At 35.3% G+C, this 24,731-nt stretch overlaps 1 protein-coding gene across 5 annotated transcripts in view; it reads right to left on the bottom strand.

Moving 5' to 3' along the window:
• The window catches only part of LOC582670 (probable cation-transporting ATPase 13A3), a 48,839-nt gene extending 24,727 nt beyond the window's left edge, over positions 1–24,112 (bottom strand). For 2 of the 5 annotated variants that reach the window (XM_030986964.1, XM_030986967.1), the window contains exons 1-10: positions 23,989–24,112; positions 20,298–20,374; positions 18,503–18,670; positions 17,019–17,101; positions 7,383–7,635; positions 5,790–5,947; positions 4,386–4,455; positions 3,370–3,504; positions 1,585–1,651; positions 83–211 (exon numbers count right to left, since the gene is read on the bottom strand). In XM_030986964.1, coding sequence (XP_030842824.1) covers positions 83–211; positions 1,585–1,651; positions 3,370–3,504; positions 4,386–4,455; positions 5,790–5,947; positions 7,383–7,635; positions 17,019–17,101; positions 18,503–18,670; positions 20,298–20,348 — 1,114 coding nt within the window. In that variant the 5' untranslated portion in view covers positions 20,349–20,374; positions 23,989–24,112. Of the gene's footprint in view, positions 1–82; positions 212–1,584; positions 1,652–3,369; positions 3,505–4,385; positions 4,456–5,789; positions 5,948–7,382; positions 7,636–17,018; positions 17,102–18,033; positions 18,081–18,502; positions 18,671–20,297; positions 20,375–23,988 lie in introns of those variants that run through there. The other 3 variants (XM_030986965.1, XM_030986968.1, XM_030986966.1) reach the window with 3 other exon arrangements.
• Positions 24,113–24,731: the final 619 nt, after the last annotated feature.

Here is a 24,731-nt window from a genome sequence, read left to right on the forward strand (position 1 = left end):
CAATAGTGCAGCATAATTACCCTGGCTTTAGCAGAGCAGCTATAAAAGAATGGTTTATTATTAGTAGTAGTAGTGATCTCACCTGTCAGCATGCTCTCGTTGACAATGCAGTTTCCGCCGATGAGAGCAGCATCACAGCTCATTATACAACCATGGGGTGGGATGTAGATCAAATCACCAGGAACAACATCACCAGAATTTATCTCTTCTTCTGTTATTAAGAAAAAACAAAGATATTTCAACAGAGTTTTAGGTTCTGAAGCATAACGGGCCATGGCAACTTAGTATGTAACCATGGGGTGGGATGTAGACCAAATAACCAGGAACAACATCACCAGAATTTATCTCTTCTTCTGTTAAGAAAAATCAACAAAAAGATATTTCAACATAATTTTGGCTTCTGGAGCATGAGGTGAGATGTAGATCAAATCACCAGGGGGGTGTTTCACAAAGATCCTAAGTTGAACTTAACTCTTAGTTGGACTTAGAAATTATGGAGAGCCATTTGTAGTCTTAAAATAAAATAAATTAAAAGTTGAAAATTTAAGTATTTTAGACTTGTTATAAATATGAATAATTTGAATCAACATTTTATGCCTTTTATAATAACTTTTACAAAATATTTTCAGAGATGTCAACGGCTTTACATGAATGTAAAGTCCAACTTTGAGATGAGTCCCTTAGAATTTTTGTGAAACACCCCCCTAGAACGACATCACCAGAATTTATCTCTTCTTCTGTTCACACCAAAAAAAATCATTTAAAGATTCACTGATTTCAGCTTTTGAACCAAAACGATTTATAAACCCACTATTTGGGACTACAAAGAGGAATTATAGAAATCACATTCCATTTTTATTCTTGTTTATTTTAGTCCTTATTTTTTAACTTCTTTCTATATACTTTTTGTTTCCATCTTAAAGAGAATTTTTTTAATTTAATTGCATTCATAAAAATATTACCGTTACAGGTATAAAAGTAGTCTTTTCTTTATACACAGCTCTCATCAGCCCTAAATATTTTCTAAAAGATTTTTATTTTTTCCAATTCAAATGAACAATTATTTTCTTCCATTCAATTTGACAACATACTTGACATCTGCTCAAACAATACAATTTATATGTAGGAATATAAATATAATTGAAGAACTTGTATTACAAGGAAGAAGACGCGAATCCCTACATCAGCACTCTCCAGTATTGTAATCACAACATGATATTTTCTCCCTTTACTGGACAAATCATCTCTCATCAGCTTGCATTCAGTGAGATGTGATTATCATGCTACATGTACATGTACAGGTGTATTCTATAGCAAAATTTCAGAGGGTATGTACATTTGAAGTTTAAAGACCGTCTGTACTAGTCTGGCCAGGGGGATTAGACCTCCCTGCAAGGTCACTGACAGGTTGTTATCTCATCAAATCAGCTCTCATTTAACATAAGAAAAAGGGGATCATGGGGGACCAATGGTCACGATTAGGCACTGTTTGCTATATAGAGGGAGCCATTAGCTATAAGTAGTACAGTGGGGCTTTAAAGAAGAAAATCTACAGATTTTTCAAACAAAGTATGATGGACTCACCTGTTCCATTTCTGCATACAGTCACAGTAGATTCATGGGCCACCATGTCATGAAGGACAATCGATTGCTGAGGATTTTTAAAAAAAAAAACAAGACATGAACAAACAAGAGATATCAAAAAGCTGTCACAAAAAACAAAACAAAAGATAAAGTAAAATAAATAATAAATAAAATTTAAAATTAAAAAAAAAAAAAAGCTGTCACAATCTATGAATCCAATCCATTTCCATGGCCACCCTCTCTATAAAGGCCACCTGTCCACAGTGGTCAACTATATTGGCTCTCATGAGAACAAATGTACGTTGTGCGACGCCATTTTGGAATATATCAAAAGGATTGTTTAATGTCTCTGTTCAAGATAATTTGTCCAGTTCTGGTACAATTCATGCAGGTTAGTAGAGAGAAGGCAATATGACAAAATAATTCATAAGTTTGTTGAAAAAGACAAAAGACTTAACTCCTATTCATTGACAATCAGCCATGCATGAAGTCTTTCGTCTATGTCTGATCGTCAACGAAACGGAGTTAAATCTTTTGTAAATTCAGTTTGTTGCTACGGCAGGCGGCCAGTGAAAACGAATTCGTTTAATCAAATTATGGAAATGCAAGCACCACTTTAAACAAACAGAACTTTGGTTATTCCTGGCTCATTTTTCCTGATTGAGGTGTCATATGAAGGAGCAGAAAATGAACTTTCTAGAAATGTGAAATTCAGATACTGCCCGCCAAATGACTTTTTTTTTCCTTCCTTCAAATGTTGCTTTTTGCTTGCTTTAAATCAATCATGCGTGAAATATGCATCAAAGGAAAGGTATACTACTAAGCACTCATATCCATTAACCCTAAAAAATTCTTTTAAAAGTTGCGCAAGACTCGAAAGAATAATGGCCCCCCCTTCCACGATTTTTCTGATTGCTCGGGAACGCATATGGATGGCGCCCTGCCGCTCGCTGACTTTTTTCTTTCGAGTCTTGCGCAACTTTTAAAAGAATTTTTTTGAAAATTGGACCTACGGTTGCAAGGTCACGTGACCTTTTGTCATTGCATGTCAGCCTGAAAATCGCTCAATTTCGTGATTTGTGTACAAAACATATGGAAAAGTCATTTTTCCTAAAAACAGATCAAACATGGGTTATTGGGTCTTGTTTAAAGTTTAGGTGGTTGTTTTGGGAGTCAATATAGTTGAATTGTAGTAAGAAATGAAATAAAACAACAAAAACAATGAAATACATAAGTTAAAAAAACAATGAAATACATAAGAAATTATCAAAACAAGAGATAACATAAGAAATAAGCTGGGTCTTCCAAATTTTTTGTCATATTATTATTCAGAATGGTCTAATGAATATATGTAGTGAAAAAGAATGCTTAAATATGAATAATATATGATTTATGGGTAAAAATGTGATTTTTATGACTTTATTTGCATAAATTACCATAAATATGCAAACGAGTAAATTTTTCAAAAAATTGAAATTATCATATTATTCTATACACTTCACTTGACATGCGTGCAAATTTTCGCGGCGATCGGCCGCTTCGCGGCCGAGATCTTAAGGGGGGGCCATAATGGCCCCCCCCCGGCCATACTAAGACCTCAAATAGCCCGGCCTTATTAGGGTTAAGGTCCTTAAGTCACTCCTATTATAATACCCCTCCTCTAGCTATTAAAGCTACTTCAATCATTTCCTTCCTACCTGTACCAATTCAACACCTGGGTGGAGAGTGGCAAATGCAGATCAATGTTATTACTATTGCGACTGCATATTAAACTACGGTTCTTACTCTCTTTGTCTCGTAGAGCGACACACTGAGGGAGATGATGATGATGACCCCGATGCAGCCACCATAGACAAAATAATTCTCCATGATCCACAAAATGATGCTGAAAATCTGGAAGATGTAGAACGGATTCAAGATCTGGAAGGAGAGAGAAATAGGAGGCAAACATGAGAATGGTAAATAAACATACCAGGGGGGTGTTTCACAAAGATCCTAAGTTGAACTTATCTCTAAGTTGGACTTAACAATTATGGACAGCCATCAGCATCTTTAAAAATATTTTGTAAAAGATATTTTAAAAGGCATAAAATGTTGATTCAAATCATTCATATTTTCTATTATCAATGAGATTTCATGTACTTAATGTGGAATTTATGAAAATTCTAGAATACTTTGCTTTTGAATATATTTTATTTTAGGGCTACAACTGGCTCTTCATAATGTTTAGGTCCAACTTAGAGTTCAGTTTGACTTTAGGATCTTTGTGAAACACCCCCCCCCCCCCCCTGGTATATGGATCTGAAATCTGAATCTCAAGACCCACCCAAAATTAGGGGAGCAAAATAGGGGAAGTGTGAGGATTACTGTGACATAATGAAATTTTAAAAAAATTATTAAACAAAACAAAGGATGTGCGAGAATCATGGGGATCGTATGTATAAGTACATGTACATGTATCTGTTTGATAAATGCCTGTCAAAACCAAATTAAAACTATCAGAAATTTCAAATTTGAGACAGGAAGGTAGAAAATGTAATTGGACATGAAAAACACAATATTAAGTCAAGAAACGTATCATACTTAAAGTGAGAAGATATAGAGTAAGTTTGAGAATGCCAGACTTTGTTATCTATTTTCTTTTCATTTACAAAAATATGTGTTATTTCCATTTGGATTTGTCATCTTCTTCATTTATATTCATCCTAAATAGAATTCACACAACCTACCCAGCTACTCATTAATTTGCTCATTGTCCAGTATTTATACCACAAATTAAGGCAATGCAAGAAACACTATACCTCTTTCACAAACAGCATCAGGTAAGAAGGGACTTCCACATCAATAACATTTCTCCCGTAAATGTCTTGCCTGGGCAAATGAATAGACAGAAGAATAAAAAAAATAGAAATGTGAACGGAGATCTCGGTAGTGATTGTACAGTGTAAGGTTCATCAATTCTCTTGTGCTGGCCGAAGAGCTTTTTGAAAGGGACATCTCTTGATACAATTAGCCATTAGGTGATCAATGGGGGGGGGGGGGATATGAACATTTATTTTATTACGACAGGTTAAGCTGTCTTCAGATGCAGGTCATCTCTATGTTCAGATTACTTTGAAGCCCCACTGCACTACCGGTACTCATAGCTACTTGTGCCCTCTATATGGCGAACAATGCCTAATCTGTGACCATTTTGATCCCCTTTTACTTATGTCAATTGAGAGATGATTTGATGAGATAACCACCTGTCAGTGACCTTGCAGGGAGGTCTAATCCCTCCTGGTCAAACTAGTGCAGTGGGGCTTTAATGCATGTTTCAATGACAGACGCAGAAGAAGCAAAGAACACAGTATGTTCTGACCCAGAAGACCGATCGAGCTGATTCAACTCAATTCAATTTTAAAGTATATTGGAAATATATTACATGACATAAGTGGAATATGGAATTCTCTTTCAAATGAAATCACACAAATTGTTTTTTCATAATAGTATTAACAGAAAAATAAAAAAATCCTCCTATATTCTGATTTTTCAGTCTGAAGTTGTAATATTTGTTTAGAGTTGTCTGGTCTTTCTGTTTTTTACATTTGTAATCTTAGAATGTGAGCTTTTGGGGAGTTTAGCATATTCATGTAAGTAAATGTTTTAATATAGTGTACTCTCCTCTTGCTTTCAAGCACTTTCAACTTTTTCATAAGGGAACTATCTCGACAAGACCGACTTGGTGTTCAATGGTACCCTTGATTCCAAGTAGAATGATTTGCATCTGTGCTGTATATCTAATTTGTATATGTACTATATGCTTTTACTGGAATTAAATAAAATTGAATTTGTACTTGAAAGTCATATTTACAAATTAAATGTTAAAGCCTGTCTGCACAACTTTGACCAGGGGGATAAAACCTCCCTGCAAGGTCACTGACAGGTAGTTATCTCATCAAATCAGTTCTCAATTATAAACATAAGAGAAAGGGGATCATGGGAGAGAAAGAGGATCATGGGGGACCAACAGGCACCGATTAGGCATTGTTTGCTATAAAGAAGGCGCAGGGAGCTACAAGTAGTGCAGTGGGGCTTTAATATTTGCACATACTTCTGATGGAATCATTTGCATGTCCCTGACAACGTAATGAAGTACAAGTGAAATAGGATTTTAAGTTTTTTGTTTTTTCAATATAAGTGAGAAGGAAAAGAAAATACATTACCTCTGTTGTTTTTGGTCGCTGTTGAAGCCTCTGTAACTGTAGATCGAGGAGCATGGAGTATTTTCTTCTAGAGCATACAGCCTGAGGTAGCTGTCGCAAGGCTCGTTCCAGTAATACAACAGCTTGTGATGTTCAAAGTATCGAAAACTGTTCCGAGTCTGTGGCAATATAACAAGACATAATCAAATCATGCATTTATAAACAGTTTCTTTAACAAATGTAATACATACATGTATGGCTTTACAGACACTCTTTCTCCGTTCACTTGTACAGGTTTACGTGTATCTAGAAAATGCAAGAGCTTTTACATTCCAATAAAATAGTGATTTGCGGTATTATTGTAAAAATTAGTATAAAAAACAGTTTTTTTCAGCAAAAAGATGATAATCACAGTACCGTATATTAAAGGTATTACAAAGTTTTGGTATGGGGTCATGAATTTGGTTCAAATTAACATATTGGAAGCATATGCGTTCCTACAAAATTAATTGATCGTTGTCGCGGTTGAAATCGAGTCTAAAGTTATGAAATTATGAATAATAAACTCTTTATGTTGTATAGCTCCCTCTCAAGGTCGAGATATTAATTTAGCTATGAAACAATGGTTCTTAACTAAAATCGACCGATTAGCTATTCCCGTTTGGAAATTATATATCACAACTGCATATTCTGAGATTTCCATAGTCGCAGCTACCATTGTACGGCCATAGGCGCCATTTGAAATTTATCAAAATTTACCGAGAGCACCGGTAAATTTTTACATCAGCTTTTTCTCGAAAACAGAAGTGTTTTAGAGGCTAATTATTTTAGTGCTTATAATACATCCACAGGGGCATCCAAATATATCAAAATTGTAAAGATTCACTATCCACCCAATTTTCAAAATTTACCAAAACTTTGTATTACCTTTAAACTGGTTAATGACATAGATGTGTAAATCGTCTTTTTCATCATAGAAACGGTATTATCAAACATATATATCCTCCAGCATAAAATTGTATTCCCTATAATAGAAGTGTATGAAAACTTCATTTAGATTATACTTCAATTCTATTTTAACTTTAAAGGTAAAGACCAGTATTGGAAACGCCCCAATTTCAAAAAATGAAATGGAAGCTCTCATTACCAATCATGTGAAAGAATATGTTTTGACTAATATATGATGATAAAAAATTTGCTGGGAAACCGCCTACTAATTCATATATTTGGAAAATTTGTTTCTCTCATGGTATGTGAGAGATATAGGGTAGTCCCATATACATCTTTCTGTGTATAGTGCTTGTAACTTTACAAAGAATGGGCCAAATTTCTTATCATTTTGATGATTCCAGAACCTTGCAGATGCTAGATGCTAGATGATCAACCTTTTCTGATCGATTCCACAACTTTTCTTTCACAATGCAATTGCATGACCATAACTGGTCTTTAACTTTAATACCTGAAGTTCTGATTTTTAAATGTCATTTTATTTCTCCCCTGTTAATTCCATATCTGTGGTTCCATATGTACATGTACGTGTAGGGCTACAATAAACACCAATATTTCAATGCCTCAGTTTGAGTGCAAACATTAAGGGTGTAGCGTGTACATTACCTCTGTCTTTTTTATATTGATGAGCGCCTTGGTGTCATCAATCTCCTCATCGGAATCCATGCTCGAGTACGACCAGAGGTGCGAGTGCCTCCCGCCATTGTTGACGTCGTCTCCTCCCTCTGTCACGGGGGCGGCGATGTCGGTGCTTTCCGAGGTGTACTTGTGGCGTTCTGTGCTGGTGCTATAGAAAACGCTGACTTGGTTTGGATCTTGGTCACACTCTTGCACCAAAGAGGTCATGGGCGTTGGGGTGCTGTGGTTAGTGTAATGGATGGTGTGAGGTGCAGTGTTGGGTGTATGAAAGGTGTTAGGTGTAAAGGAGAGGTTGACAGGTGTAAAATGGTACCAGGCATTCAGGAGTTGATGTACATGTATATAACATGAGAGGAACAGATTAAGGTGTTTGTTGGTGGTTTTCAGTATTAACGACACCGAATATATATTGAATACACATGAAAATATAAGTTTGGGGTTATACCATGAGGTTGTTTAGATGTTTCCACAGTATTTGTGTATATAATATAAACGTATGAGGGATGTGTGAAGGATTTAATTAATAATAAATAAATGAAAACATATTTTGTGTTATGTGACAGTGTAATATTGTTGAAGTTATCATACACAAACCAAATACATAAGAGTTATCAAATTGAAACACAATTTGTTGTGAGATGTTAGTGCCCATACACGTTTGATAAATGTGCAAGTTATTGATAAATTTGAGTAAAAGTTTGTTTGATGGGTGTTGAGATTGAGCAGAAGTTTAATGACCATGAGCAACAAAGTGATTATCAAATGGAAGTATCGTATGTGTTCATGTAGTGTGTGCATATATTATATGTGTAGTGTTTATGCGAGTCGGTGTGTATAGTGTATATGTGAATATGCATGAATGTATAACAGATTGGGTGAAGGATTGCATGTAATTGAATCGAATAGTTGAGTAATGATTATGAATATTTATATTCACAATTTTTTGATAGAGTGTATTTGAATTTAATATTGGTGTTTAGGTTTTGCAAGCAAAATTATAGCAGGGGTGAATCATGAGAATGTGAGAGAAGAAAGAGGAAAGGGGAAGAAAAATGGGCAGGAAGGAAAACAATAAAGCAATGAGGCATGATAAAAACAAAATGAAAGAGCAAGACAAAAAGGGATATTGAATAAATGCAAGAAATAGCAGGAAGCAAATAGTAGAGTTAAGCACAGCAAAGAAGGCATAGAATATAGTTCACATGCGGGGGTAATTCAATTTTTAAGAATTGTACAAAAATAGAATATGAATTTCACACATTTGTGACATTTTTAGACATGAGAGGGGGATAAAAAAAAAAAACAGGGGGGGATAAAAAAAAAACAGGGGGGATAAAAAAAAACAGGGGGGAATAAAAACCAGGGAGAAATGGGTGCAAACAAAAACAATACATGATTTATACATGTTGTTTAAGAAAGCACTTTGTTTAATATCAAATGCAACAGATAGCATACCAGTTACTGACTCTAGATGAACATGTACATGTACAGTGTAGAGTAAATTCATAATGCATTGCGACATGTACATGACTGCTAATATATATATATGCAATTATGGTGATGATGCATTATGTCGAGGCAAGGCAAGAGAATTTCATAAATTCATCATTTTTGTAATGTAACCCGCAAATCTAATGCTTATGTCTTTGTAAAGTGCCTTGATACAAATTATTTCATTGTGAATACCGTAAATCTCTGTATATAAGACGCACTTTTTCCCGCCGAAATTTTTTCTGAGAGTTGGGGGTGCGTCTTATACACGGTTAACCTTTTTTTTTTTTTTTTTTTTTTAGTGTAGATTTATGCCCCTCTACCTACCACTGTGCCTGGCAATGTCTCAAAGCTCAGTCATACACCGTGTGTTGACTCGCCACTCGAAAACTAGAACAACACTACTTGTGTGGACTAATTTCTGTTTGGACTTAGAAAATTTTGTCTGTCATCTTTAGTTTTAAAAACAAAATTGCTACTCTTATTTGTGACAAGTTCACAAGCACAAATTGGTGCCTTCAACTGCACCTCGCAGTAAAATAAAGGTCCTTTCCCATGTGGGTTTTTTAACACGGACCTGGGCCTACAGAGTTGGCAACAACAACAAAAAAACAACAACAAAAAATTCCCCCAGAATAGGGGTGCGTCTATGCGTCTCATACACGGAGATTTACGGTAACTGTATTCAAATTATTCAAATTATTTCATTGTGAATAATTGTATTTCAGTAGTCAGAATGCATACAGTAATTGTTGCCAGGAAGGACAAACATTATGACTTGCCGTATCTAACAATACGTAATATGTATGCATTTTGCATTCTGTCTGTTGAAATACAATTATTTGTAACAGGTGAATGAAATAATTTTTAATATGGCGCTTCAAAAAGACATACCGGTATGCATTATATTTGATTACTTTACAAAATGGCCATTCATTTCATTATTTACATGTAATGTGTTTACTGTTTAGACCAAACTTTTATCTTGTATATTTGTGTGTAGTCACCGACACCTTTCTGTGTACAGTGTATGCGACGTACAGCAAGATGAGAATATGTTGATGATTCCAAAGGAATCCCCACCTTGTAATGTGTAATTTCATGTGCTACATATTACACTGCAATAAACCCTTTCCAATTGCTTCCTGAGACTTTCTTTAACAATGCCATCACATGACCAGAAATCAACTTAATCTTTAATCTTTAAAGGGAAGTCTGCCCTGATATGGTTTCAGTACAGGTAGGTAAAATAGAGAATCAGATGTGTGAGTATTTGAGAAAATCTGATGAGAAATAAAGAGGTAATGCCTTATGAATATTTAAAGGTTTAATTGACCAAGCCCAAAATGGCAATGCCTTGGCGTATCTTGCAAGGTCTTCACCCATTCGCTCTATAGTAAAAACAAATGTAAATTCCTCTTTTCTCGACAAATAATATTCAATCATTCATGCCTCTGGATTTAATCATGGCACACATGTTTCTACACAACCCCAGTATGAGAATAATACATTCCTTCATCAGCAAAATTCTTGAAATCTATTAAACTTTATGTACAGACAGTACTGACTGAAGAACAAATGGGAAAGGACCTCACAAGATATATCACAGTGATGTCAATTTGTATCTGATTGATTGCGACTTCCAAAACATTAAACTTTTGTATTTGTCGCTCTCATTTTGCTCAAATTTTTACTTGATCTGTTCTCTCATATTTTCTGTTTTTATTAAAAACAAATTTTAAGTAAATAGAAGGGTAGACTTTCCCTTCAAGTCAACAGGATTGAGTCCTTCTAACTGATTGGAATGCAAGCTGTAACCTTCTGTGCTACTATGCCATATGGTTCATTTGGCTTATCACTACGGAAACAATTAGCATAATTCATAAATATTCTTTCATTTGTACCTTTTCAAATGATTTGATTTGTGTATGGGACAACCTTGACAAGCTCTTGCTGTTTGTTGGCTCCAAATGTATAATTATTGTCATGCTGAAATACAATTTAACTTGAAATTGATGGAACTAAATGAAATTGATTAAGTAATTAAGTATTTAAGATTTGGCATCATATCTTTCACTGGAACAATATTTACAATGCTGGCTACATTCATAAATGTACATGTATATATATCCGAAAAAGGGAAATTACTAATAAAAATCCAAACTTAATGTAAAACATTATAATTTGGATGTAGTATTTATCACAATAATTGGTATGCCTGAGAATAAACTGCTCTTCACTTGCAGAGAGCATCTTATATGTTGTTTTAATTAGTTGACTTCTGAATTTTATAGGTTTCATAGGCTTAACACAGGGACCACTATGCTCCTGTAAGCAAAGGGTTAATAGCTAGCAGATTTGACAGAAGTTGGAACAAATGGATGCATTATTAATACTTCAGGAAGTTCATGTTATAGTAAGCCATACAATATCAGAGGAGGGTGTACTATTGCAAATGAAGGATTGCCATACACACATACTGCACTCATTAACATTATTTACACAAAGCACAGCAGGTGTTTCATACTTGGCTTGTAAACATTGTGGTTTGGTATTGGGTAAGGCCATTATTTGCTTTAATGCTATAATGCTTTCATCACATAACAATTCTAGTCTGATCTTTGAAAAGAAAAAAAAAAAGCATTTGCAACTGAGGTTATAGAAGTACAAAATAAATCAATAATAAACCATTTTCATACATGTAAATTGTAATGTAATCAAATTTAAGGCACAAATCTTTGTGTAAGCTCCTCCTTACAAATTTATTCATTCACCATGTAATACGAACAATCATATTTCAGAAGTCAGAATGCGAATTGCTTTACGTGTGGTTGAGAAGGACGAGCTTCATGTTTGTCCCTGTACATGTACTGTATAACAACATGTTATGTACATGTACATGTATGCATTTCGCATTCTGACTAACTATTGAAATACAGTTTTTCATAACAGGTAAATGAAATAATTTGTAACAAGGCACTTAACAAATATTTGTGCATCAAATTTGATTACATTACAAAAATGGCCTAATTGAATGAATATTAAAGCCCGTCTGTACTAGTTTGGCCAGGAGGGATTAGACCTCCCTACATGGTCACTGACAGGTGGTTTTATCTCATCAAACAGCTCACAATTAACATAAGAAAAGGGGGATCAGGGGGACCAATGGTCACCAATTAGGCATTGTTTGCTATATAGAGGGCGCAAGTACATGTAGCTATAAGTAGTGCAGTGGGGCTTTAAATAAAGTGTTAAAGCAGCAAGTGATGTGTGCAGATAATCGTTTGTTTTGTATTGGAATATGATAAGCATGAAATGCATGAATTAAACAAAAAAATATACTTCATTCTCTAAAAGCTGCACAATCATTAGAAACATACATAACATCCCATGCACAGGGTTATGAAAGAACTACCGTAACTTCTTTCCAAATAAACTTTGGCAAAGAAAATTACCCCATTCTTTTTAATCAAATTAGTTGAAGGGTAAATCCTTAATGAATTTGATTGTTATAATAGCTGAATGGTACGACAGCTAGTGCATGCATTTACATGTATGCACATTTAAGTTCTAGGGGACCTGTGGCTCAACTCCAAACACTAAAATAATTCAGTGCTACATTCTTTGTTTAGTCAAAATTGTTTTAAAAGTATATTTCCTTTGCAAAATGTAAATGATTACGTTAGCTAAATACTGAAGAAACTACGTGTGCATGTACATGTAATTATACTCATGTACACATGTAAACGGTATAGTAAGCTCCTAGGGGACCTACAGCTTGGATCCTAGACAAAGGACAAGTAATATAATCAAGGGCAAATGCCCAACCCAAGGAAGACTAGTCTTTAATAAATTAAAGTCAATCCATTTCAAAGACCATGGCTCTACATGTATCTAATACGTGTACAGTACAGGCGCGTACGCAGGGGGGTGTTTGGGGGGTTAACCCCCCCCCCTTTGGTATTTTTATGTGTGTAAACCCCCCTAAAAAAATCCCTAAAACCCCCCCCCCCCCCCCCCCCCCCCCCTTTGGATTTTTTTTTTTTTTTTTTTTTTTTTAATTATTAAAAAAAAAAAAAAAAAAAAAAAAATTACCCCCATGGCTGACCTAAGAAAGGTGACCTTACCCCCCCCCCCAACGGAACAAAATGTCAAATTTTCAAATTTCGAGACCAAAAAAAAAAAAAGTGTCCTCTTCCCCCCCCCCCCCCCCCCCCCCCCCCCCCCCCCCCCCCCCCCCCCCACTGAGCGACTTTTCGGCTGGCTGAATCGTTGCGATTTTTTTTGGACTACCAAAAAAAAAAAAAAAAAAGTGTCCGCTTACCCCCCCCCCCCCCCCCCCCCCCCCCCCCCCCCCCCCCCCCCCCACTGAGCGACTTTTTGGCCGCCGCGATTTTCAAATTTTCCTGAGTCGTTGCGAAATTTTGGACCTGATTTTAAACCCCCCCCCTTGAAAAAATCCTGCGTACGCCACTGGTACAGTATATGTACATGTTAGTCAAACCATATCCTATAAAGACTGACAAGGCTGGCAAGGCTAATAAATATCACTTATAAATTTCCACTTCCTAAATTAATTGGTTTAATCACCTTATTTTCCCTTGAAAACTTTTTTGTTTAACCGGTTGACTACTGAATTTCTTCATTCACATAGGCTTAATACAGGGGCCACTCAGTTTCTATAGGCGATGGGTTAACATTCAAAACTGGACATAATTAAGGGTTGCATCTTTTCTGTTCAAGTAACAAAATGGTAAATAAAGTGTTTTAAACAATCTTTTGTGGGTTAAAATTTGTCAATCTGACCAACATGTACATGTAGTTGAACAAACTTTACAAGAAATTGGTGAACACTGCCCCGCATTTCAACTGGTTCAACAATGCAAGAAATGTCCACAACCATATTGTATACTTTTGTTCATGACATGTTACATGTATGTATACATGTACAGAGTGTGTATCAACATGCAATGTACATGTATGTACATTTACACTTTGTGCCTTTTGTATGAATACAACAGAGACTCAGAGAGGTTCTAGTGTTTAGGCTGAAAATATATGTTACCGGTAACCATATACATGTACAGGTCCTTTAGTGTCAAGGGAAATCACAAACTACATGTACCCAATGAAACTATACAGGTATAGCCCAGCCATAGTACTCAATGGCCAATCGACCTTGTTCTGATTATTTTAGTGAAATAATAACCTTGCAAAATGAAACTAAAAACCATTAAATAAAGATAACAGATCACACCAGGTTACATGTATAATTAGCTGTGTGTGATATAGGGATGGTTTTTCAAAAGTACAGTATGTATATGTACAGGGTATTCCGCACAAATTTAAAATAAAACATGTCACATAACCACATTGAAATTTGGCAGGGGTAGAACAGGGGGGGCCGGGGGCGTTTCTCAAAGCCTTTTTTCAATGAAAAATGACAAAAATCAGTGACAAATCTGCTGATAAGCAATTAGAAGCAAGGATTTCAGAAGCTTATAACAAAAACTGTCATTTGTCACTGATGACAAGTTTTGTGAAACGCCCCCTGTTGTGTGCGGAGCGCAAGTCTCTTGTCGCCAGGTTCCAGGGCACTGGAACATTCTTTCAGTTCAATAATGAATATCATGGATACAATACAAGAAATGCTAATGATTTTCATTTACCCAAACCGAGGCTCTCATCTTTTAAAAATTCAATATTATTTCAAGGACCCCAAATCTGGAACTCTCTTTCTTCAGATATTAAACAAGCAGTTTCGTTAAATGTTTTTAAGTCAAAATCTAGGCACTTTATTTTAGACAGGTATTCACCAAGTTTGTTTGTTTAAATGTATAGGTATACCCCCCCCCCTTTATGTTGTTGTAAGTGATTTGTTATTTTTTGTAGCGTCCTTAATGTATTATGTTACAGGGTCAGCTAATCACAAGGCTTGTTCCTTTCTTGCTGTCCCTCTCATACTTAATCTAAATGTATACTTTGTTATTAATTTTTCTTGTGAATTTTATCCTTTGTATCATGTTGATTTATGAATGTTTGCACGTGTTTTCTGGATTTTTATGAGCAAATAAATTGAAATTGAAAAAAAAAATTGAGGTACCGTAGGCATTAAATTTGGTTACCTTACGAAAATAGCCCATTTTTAACTTCCACCCTGGACAAAACACTACAGTAACTAATCCTAACCCTAAACCTAATCATAATCCTATTACCCTGTCCTTGGCACTTTTTCCTTTTATTCTACCCTTTTACACAATATTAAAGATGGAGGTCACTTGTTCTCTATTAAAATAGACATAAAAATGGGAAGAAATTTCACAGCCGAGGCTTTACAATGCATACAAATCTGTCACGAACACAGCAGACATTGTATCAATATTAGTTACAGAAATCAATGATTGATTTTCCTTTGAAATTCCATGCAAAATGCGTGTGCAGGTATTTGGGTTTAATTTCATGCACGAGCAAATATGTCCTTTTACAAACTACCAAACATTGCGTTAGAAAATGTGACCTACAAAATCCATCCCATACATACGGTAATTTGTTTATGAAATAGGCCATTTTTGTATTGTAATGAAATTCACTGAACAAATCTTTGTTACAGTGTAAGTGCCTTGTTACAAATTATTTCATTCAACTGTTACAAATAATGGTATTTCAATAAGCAGAATGATAATTGCATACATGTACATTCCCTGTTGTAACATGTAGGTAGGACCTAGGCCATAATGTTGGTCTAGCGATTGTTTTATAACAGGTGAATGAAATCATTTGTAACATCACATGGCACTTAAAGACAAACTTGAGTTCTGGTAATGTGATTGCATTGTGAAAGAAAAGGTGTGGAATGGATCAGAAAAGTTGATCATATAGCATGTAAGTAATGGAGTCTGGAGTCTTCAAAATCATCATAAATTTGGTAGAGTCTTGGTAAAGTAACACTCACTTACACAGAAAGATGTATATGGGACAACACACATGGTGTCAGGGCTAGCACTACCCTGATTTCCTTATCTTTCTATGCTCATTACTCAGCCAGTATACATTTTATTCCAAAATTGTTTGGAAAATGACATTTATTTGTAATCTTGAACATTCAGTGTAAGTTTTGTTAGATTCTGTGAGAATTCATTTTCTTTTTTTACCAGAACTCAAGTTTATCTTTAACAAAGAATTATGCATATACTTTAATATTGATTACATTACAAAAATTGTCTATTGTAAACTTGTAATCATCCTGCATTCTAGATAATAGTACTTGCAATCAAAATACTGAAAAAGCCTGTATGCAACTTAATATACATTTGTGTACATGTCATTTGTGTATCCTAAATGTGAATCGTAAAATTATCTAATATTTTCCATATGCAACATGCAGGGAACTTAGTTGCTTCTCTACAAGCCCCTTGCTTTGTTTTTATTTCATTCTGTTACTTGTTTAGCTTTTGTTTTTGTTTTAATAATAATAATAATATGTCTTGATTAGCCAGGGTAGCCTCATCAGTATTAATACTGTGCTCCCTGAGGGCCCCGCAATTATATAATTTCCCCGGCTTTAGCTGAGCTACTGTACCATGAAAAGGTGCTCAAGCATTCAAGGAGTTTCCTCCTATTTTCTTTTAACATGTATATATATATATATTTTGTTTTGTTTCTTGTGATTCCGGATAACATAAATGGCAAATCAAAATCAAATGAGTACCGAAGCTGCGACAACATAAAAATCTGTTTCTAGAATTTCTCAATTTGGACTTCATTTTCCAAAAGAGCATAAAAAATAATGTCCAAATGTCGAAAACCAATTGCATATGTTAAGTATTGGCTGAGATACTTGTATGACCATCTGCATAAAGAGATTCCCTATAGGAACTCAGTGTTATTTTGCACCTGTTCATCACATTATGGGCCAGAGCAAAATAACACTGAGTTCCTATAGGAAATCTATTTATTCATATCTCAGCCAATACTTAACCTATTTAATTGGTTTTCGACAGTTGGACAATATTTTTTATGCTCATTCGGACAATGAAGTTCAAATTGAGAAATTCTAAAAAATAACTTTGATGTCACACTTCATTACTCTATATTGTACGTAGTCCAACAAACCTGTTAATATGTAGGCTTTCTATGGCTGCTGCTGAGAGTGGTCTTGCCTTGATCCCTGCCACACATAGCACCTTGTATTGGTCCTACATTATTCATCAAGGAAAATAAGATAAGATAGAACACATTTACAGTAGGTAAATGACAGCAATAAGCCAGTTCACGGCTGCAGTCTGAGCATGAGCAGAACAAATTGTGAAATACCCAGAGACGAAATAGTGGATACGTGCTCATGAAAGTTTTGTAATCATTATTCATTAATGCACAAGCAATGCACTACATGATACACAGGTGGAAGTTTTTTTTTAAAGGGGAAACAAAGGCTTTTTACAACATGTATGTAGCACCTCCATCACTAAAGATTGATTATTTCAAAATGAACAAAGTGGGACCTCTTCATGTTTTGAAGATCTGTGGATATTCAGGGTCATTGCAGAGATGTGCTAACCGTGAACTGGTCTATTAGGGCTTGAGCTTTGGTGGACATAACACGTTCAAGCTAATGTACACTGTATACATGTTTACATGGATTCTTTGACAACCCACTTTCCATTTTATTAGCTTTTATTAAAAAATTGAAATAGATGGATTCCTATAAAACTCCTTTTTGTGTGTGTTATAAGTTAATAAATACATTTACATACCATTAAACATAGAGTATGATAGCTAGTGTGAAATTAATTCAGAATTGTAAAAAGAATAATAGCTTGCTTTATTAAGTAACTTTTAAACCTGGGGCCAACATGACTAGCATTAAATGCTATTTTCTGGATCCATTTCCAATACCATACTTGTTCTTATTTGTATCTTATTTACATTGTATATCATTTTCATAATGCTGTAAATAGTGTAATATGTCATTCATTGTTATTGTTTATATAGTAATCATATTTTATTGAATCATTTAAACTCATTATTGACTTTGATCATTCTACATCCTCTTCTAATAAACAACACTATCGTGAACTGTGAATATTAATAAATTGATTTCAAGTTAATTAATGAAAAGTTATTTTACCTGCAGAAGGACTTTTGTAGCTCTCTTTAATGCACATTTTGATGAGATACCAATCATGTTTTATTAAATTATTTCAACTCATTATTGACTTTAATCACTATACATCCTCTTCTAATAAACAACACTATCTTGAACTATAAATATCAATGAATTCTTTTCAAGTTATTTTACCTGCAGAAGGACTTTTGAAGCTCTCTTTAATGCGCATTTTGATCAATCATGTTTTATTAAATTATTTCAACTCATTATTGACTTTGATCACTATACATCCTCTTCTAATGAGCAACAGTATCTTGAACTATAAATATCAATGAATTCATTTCAAGTTATTTTACCTGCAGAAGGACTTTTGCAGCTCTCTTTAAACTCATTTAAACTCATTATTCACTTGATCGTTCTACATCCTCTTCTAATAAACTACACTATCTTGAACTGTAAATATCAATGAATTAATTTCAAGCTATTTTACCTGCAGAAGGACTTTTGTAGCTCTCTTTAATGCGCATTTTGAGGAGGTGCACCAAAGACGCCACTCTGGCTTCCAGTAGAAGACTAGCTGAAGTGCCCCTACCGTGATAATTGTCAGAAAGGCACAGAGTATGGTCTTCGGAATGCTACGCCTATACCCTGTGCATACCTACATTTGCATAATTTGAAGAATAAGACGGGGAGAGAATAATTCAATTTTAATAGCACTTTGAAGAAAGAGTTTCAGGATAAGAATTATGATTATCATAACAATAAAAACTAAAAATAATAATAATGATAACAATAATAATTTAAGAAAAATAAATGAACAGGTTAAATATGTACATACTAACACGATGTTGAAAATCTATTTTTTCTCATCATGGTTCCATTGTTTATTGTTCATTTTGAAACCTGGGCCCCATCTTATAAAGAGTTGTGATTGATTCGTATCAATCGCAAGTCCTTCAATCAATCGCAAGTTTGCAGTCTCCTACATGTATCTCTTATACAGTGTGAGTCAAAAAAAGGTTAACACCTAGAAAATAGCTGATTATTTTAAAAATCATCTATGAACAGTAAATTATTATACATCTTATGAAAGAGTGTTTCATTCCAAATTATTTGGTACCATTTTTATGAGGTATGTCTTTAAGCTTGGATGAACAGGGTATACAGGTAGTTGTAATTGATATCAATCGCAACTCAAGCAATCATTCAATCGCAACTCTACATGAGACGGGGCCCAGTATTCCCATGATATCTAATTTTCAAAATCAACAAATGAACACATTGTATTAAAGCATTCTAAAGTTTTAAAAAAAAATTTCATTAATCCTTACATATTGGATACAATAACAAAATCGAAGCAATACAAAGCATTTACAAATATGTCACTGGAATCTTGAATTGATGTGCTATGCATTGTAAAACTACTTTTACTTGATTGATGTCACAAAAGTCTGTGCATTCTTCCTTTACTTGTTTGGGTGGTTGCCAGCCTGATGACCTAGACATGTGCTTATTAAAGTTGCCAAATTCATTTCTTTTTTTAGTACCCGGTACATTAACATGTACAGAACAATGTATATACAATTCATAAGAGAGAGTTCACAATAATCTTTATCAATTTGTGACATTTGAAAATTACCATCTACACACTGTACATAAAACAAAGGCTGGAACTCAAGTTTTCATGACTGGATTTCATGTGGTGAATGAATTAATGTTGAGGCTAGAGAGAATGACTAAAAATGAAATGAAAATACTTTTCTTTTTTTTTGGGGGGGGGTGGGGGGATTCCATGCAATATGTCCTCTGATAAACTGTATATATGTGGGGGGGTTTCCACGTATTTCATCCAAAAATAAAAATACTTTGATATGACAATTTCATGCTGTCAGTGATAATGTACTAGAAAGAATCATTTATAGTCAATGGTCATATCAAGATATTTATTTTTTGGGATATACATGTACTTAATGTCAAAGGGGACACATTGTACAGAATGGCCCTTTTCCCCAAAAAAAATACCCCCCCCCCCCCCCCCTCAAAAAAAGAAATTGAAACCTGCTTCAGCAACCACCAGTCATGTTTCCCTCGGTAATTATTTCAAATTGAAACCTGTATTAGGATACCCTGTCTATAAATACTACCTGCATATAAATAAAGACCACTTCTCTTGCCTCCCTTGATCGGTCTTATACATGTTTCACTGTACTGTACATGCAAGTTTCATAAGATGCTTCTAAAGTCACATGTAGCGTCACCAAAAAATACAGCAGAATTAAGCTTACCAATTCATCCTCTGTGCCATGATTTAATATGTTCTCTTGGCTTTTCTGCATCTTGCAGAATTCACAGGCTGTGTTATCTGTCGGATACAAAACAAGAGTGGAATATACAGGGTGTAGTCCCTCTGAACATGAACAATTAGTAAACGGCATAACATTCACAAACACTGTTAGAGGTTATAATCACATTTTAAGTGTATGGTAAGTGGGTTAATAACTAGAGCATGAACCTTGAGTATGGCTGACATAAGGGCTTAGATTAACAAATACATTATCACATGTCTAAAGCACTTGATTTTGATTGTTGAAGGAATAATATGGGTGTTGATACAGACTGAAAGGCAATTAATACTTGTACACGGCAATTTGAAATACACCTTGAATTGAATTAAAATTCATTGTCCCTTTCAGGAAATTCTTTTTTCACTGGTTTTACAGCGCATGGAGAAACTGTTGTTTATTATGCGCTCCATAAATATTGAATTTTTATTATTGTACATGCACATAATACAAGAAGAAATACATAATACAATAATAGCAAAACAAACAGGTACATCGTCACAAACATAATAACATTCTGAAAACTATTGTTAAATTAGAAAAAAATACCTTACATGTAACCTTGAATTGAATTGAAATTTATTTTCCCTTTAAGAAAATTCTTTTTTCACTGGTTTTACAGTCATTGTACATGCACATTGCAAGAAGAAATACATGTACATGCACATAATGCAATAATAGCAAATGTACATCGTCACAAACGTAACAACATTCAGAAAATGATTGTTACATTGGAAACGGAACAATTTTATCTCTGCATAGCTACATATTGTATAGAATTGGCTCCCATAGGTTTTATGTGTCTGGCAGGGATTAGTACAGGGTCACAAACATAACAACATTCAGAAATGATTGTTACACTGGAAACGGAACAATTCTCGCTACCCCAAATAGCAATTCTGCCGAGATCCGGGGAAAATCCTGAAAACGCGCATTGCATTATGGGATAGCTTTTCGACATTACAGCTTCCTGTGCAGGCGCTATATTACTAGGCGCGATAGCGCAAACGTAAAACGCCGTCGCCACACAACGTGTATGCACCGAATATGTCGTCTGCTCGGTCTTGTTTTTTTTTCGCAAATATTTCAACGTTTATTTGAACATTTCATTCGTTGTTTTTTGCGTCTTTTGACATCAGTGACGATGGTTTTCTTTTGTGAGGCTGCACAGTGCTGGGCTCATGATTCCAAGCGTAAGAACCCTGAAAAATGGGGGTGGATGAAGGCCGTGACTTGGTGAAATTTCCCACCGAAGCTGGAACACGAGCGACATGGCTGCGCTTGATTCGCCGCAAGGACAAAGTGAATTTGACCAAAAAATCGCGGCTTTGTTCGAGACATTTCGATAAGGAGCAGATTGATCCAGATGGTTATGCCAAAGGCTATCCCAAATACTTTTTCTGGAATAATTTTGGTCTCATTGGAGAACACAGGTGCTAGCGCCAGCGGGATGGGACTCTATACCGGAAGTTGTAGTGACGACCCGAGAGAGTGAAAATTACCTCGTCTCGCGAATTTCGAGATTTTCGTACCTATTTAGGGTAGCGAGAATTGTATCTCTGCATAGTATTGTATAGAATTGGCTCCCATAGGTTTTATGTGTCTGGCAGGGATTAGTACAGGGTTACAAACATAACAACATTCAGAAATGATTGTTACACTGGAAACGGAACAATTGTATCTCTACATAGTATTGTATAGAATTGGCTCCCATAGGTTTTATGTGTCTGGCAGGGGTTAGTACAGGGTTACAAACATAACAACATTCAGAAAATGATTGTTACATTGGAAACGGAACAATTTTATCTCTGCATAGCTACATATTGTATAGAATTGGCTCCCATAGGTTTTATGTGTCTGGCAGGGTTAGTACAGGGTGTATCATACATGAGAGAAGAAAATAATTATTTTTAATTCCATTTTCAACTTGCAAAGTGCAATCCCTAATTTTTTAGCAGAGAAATACTTGAATAGTCCTGGAATCAGGTTAACTAGCAAATGTAAGTAAATTAAAAGCTGCTTCTATTGAAATTGGTGTTTATTTTGAACTAGTACAGCAGTGTATTCATGACACACTCCCACATTGGTTTAGGTAGTTTCATGAGTAACTGAAATGTGTTGCATAATTATTTTTATTGTAATCAAAGAATGTTCAAATTGTTGGTTGCAATGTCCTTCTTATGTCCATACGCCCATTCTAGATCTTGTACCAAGCACACAACAATCTCTTCAAACTGCTGGGAGAAGCCCATTTCTAGCAACAGTGTTCAGTTTTGGATTGAACAAACTTTGCTCAGATTGGGCTCAAAGTATCACTGATCATCTTCTTCTTCTTCTTCGCTATAAGTACAGGCCACCGTCGGGTGTATTCTCGTACACATTGTAGGTGCTGTGCATGTGGTGATCGGATGTCTTTTTAACTGCACATAGCTCATTGTAGACCTTTTATTGAGACACCACATGTATTAGACCGAATTTTCCGTCTCTTTCGTTCGTTAGCCTCTTATTGGGGTAGGGTCGGCCGGCTCTCTCTTTAGAGACGGAAACCGTCTATACACATTCCCTTGATAACGCCACGGCCATTTCAGGTCGTAGCGTTTTGCCCCCAAAATCCCCCAAAATGTCATTTTACCTCGTGCATGTTATATTGTAAATTAGGCCTAGGCTATAATAAATCAGTTCCACTTACCAACTTGACTGAAATAATAAGTTTAAAAGTCCCTTTTTAGGAATTTATGGGTCAAAATCGAAATCCATGTTGAAAAAGATTTTCAAAATGGATTTCGATTTTGACCCATAATTTCCTAAAAAGGGACTATTAAACTGATTATTTCAGTCAAGTTGTTAAGTGGAACCGATGTATTATAGCCTAGGCCTAATTTACATGTGGATATGCACGAGGTAAAATGACATTTTGGAGGATTTTGGGGGCAAAACGCTACGACCTGAAATGGCCGTGGCGTTATCAAGGGAATGTGTATAGACGGTTTCCGTCTCTAAAGAGAGAGCCGACCCTACCCCAATAAGAGGCTAACGAACGAAAGAGACGGAAAATTCGGTCTACACATGTATATGCATGTTTCTCTACTTTTACTCATTAAATCTTTACTGCTAGATCTATGTGTTAAGTTAGGTTAAGTTTAAATGGGGATGTGACAGTATGAAGGCATGACCAAAGTTTGCAGAGATTTTGACAATATTATAAAATGTGATATTCGATGATTTCTCATATTCTACACGAATTTTTTTATTTTAATTATTACCAAATGACTGCAAAATTTGCTGATCTTTACGACTTTAGTTTTGACTTTTGTCTATATTTTCACAATCTTGCACCCAATTCCAAGAAAAACATTGTCTCTGGGTAATTTTATGTTCTTCTTTCCATTGGTTGTATCAGATTTTTGAAATCTTGCCCATTCTTTGAGATAGCGAACTTAGTCTTAGGTCACTCGCGAACTATGGTCAAAATTCAAACCGGTTGTGTTCCATGTTCAGGCGTTTCAAGAATTGGACCAACACAAAAGTCAGCATGTGGGACATAACAATTAATACTAAAAAAGTGACTTAAAATGGCGATACAATGCTCTCTATAACGCTATAATAGGTACCAAAATACGGTTATTATACTTACCTAATTGGCGGCTCGTTGTAGAAATCCACTATATCGAATTTCATCTTAGCAACATCTCGTTAAAGGCTAACTACCGCAAATAATGACAGCTGGAGTGAAATTGCCACGAAACTCTTAGAATCGAAACACCGTCTGCAAAACAAATTGATGACGTAACCACGAGAAATATTAAGGGCGCCCGCATATCATGATAATCCTCCTTCATTATGTATGACGTGTCTTCTACTTCTAGCTGTTCCTTCCTCTTCTTCTCCCTCATCCTCCTTTTCCCCCTCCTCCTTTTCCTTGGCTTCTGATCTTTCCCTCTCTTTTCCTCCTACTCCTCTTCCCCTCAGCCATATTTCTTCGCCTTCCTTATCCTCTTCTTCTACTTCTAGGCCTACTGTAGTCTACTCTTTTTTTTCTCCTCGATCCTCACATAGTCCTCTTGCAACTTTCCATATTTCTCTCATCCTCCTACCGTCTTCTTCTAGCTTCCTCTACTTTGTATCTTCTTCTTCTCTTTCTTCTTCTAATCTAAGTTACCCAGCTTTTAATGGAAATGGGTCTTTAAACTGTTTTATATGATTGTTGCTGGTACATTTTATATCAAGATCTTGTTTAGAACAGATAATGTTCTGGGCCGCCGTATGGTCGATTATTTAAATCGTGGATATTTCTTCATGAATGTGCAAAAGCACATCTGTGTATTCATCATGATTATTGAATTTCATAACGGTTCCACCATACCCCCCCCCCCCCTC

This window comes from Strongylocentrotus purpuratus, unplaced genomic scaffold (assembly GCF_000002235.5).
Source record: "Strongylocentrotus purpuratus isolate Spur 01 unplaced genomic scaffold, Spur_5.0 spur5_scaffold_16, whole genome shotgun sequence".
Lineage (NCBI taxonomy): Eukaryota > Metazoa > Echinodermata > Echinoidea > Camarodonta > Strongylocentrotidae > Strongylocentrotus > Strongylocentrotus purpuratus.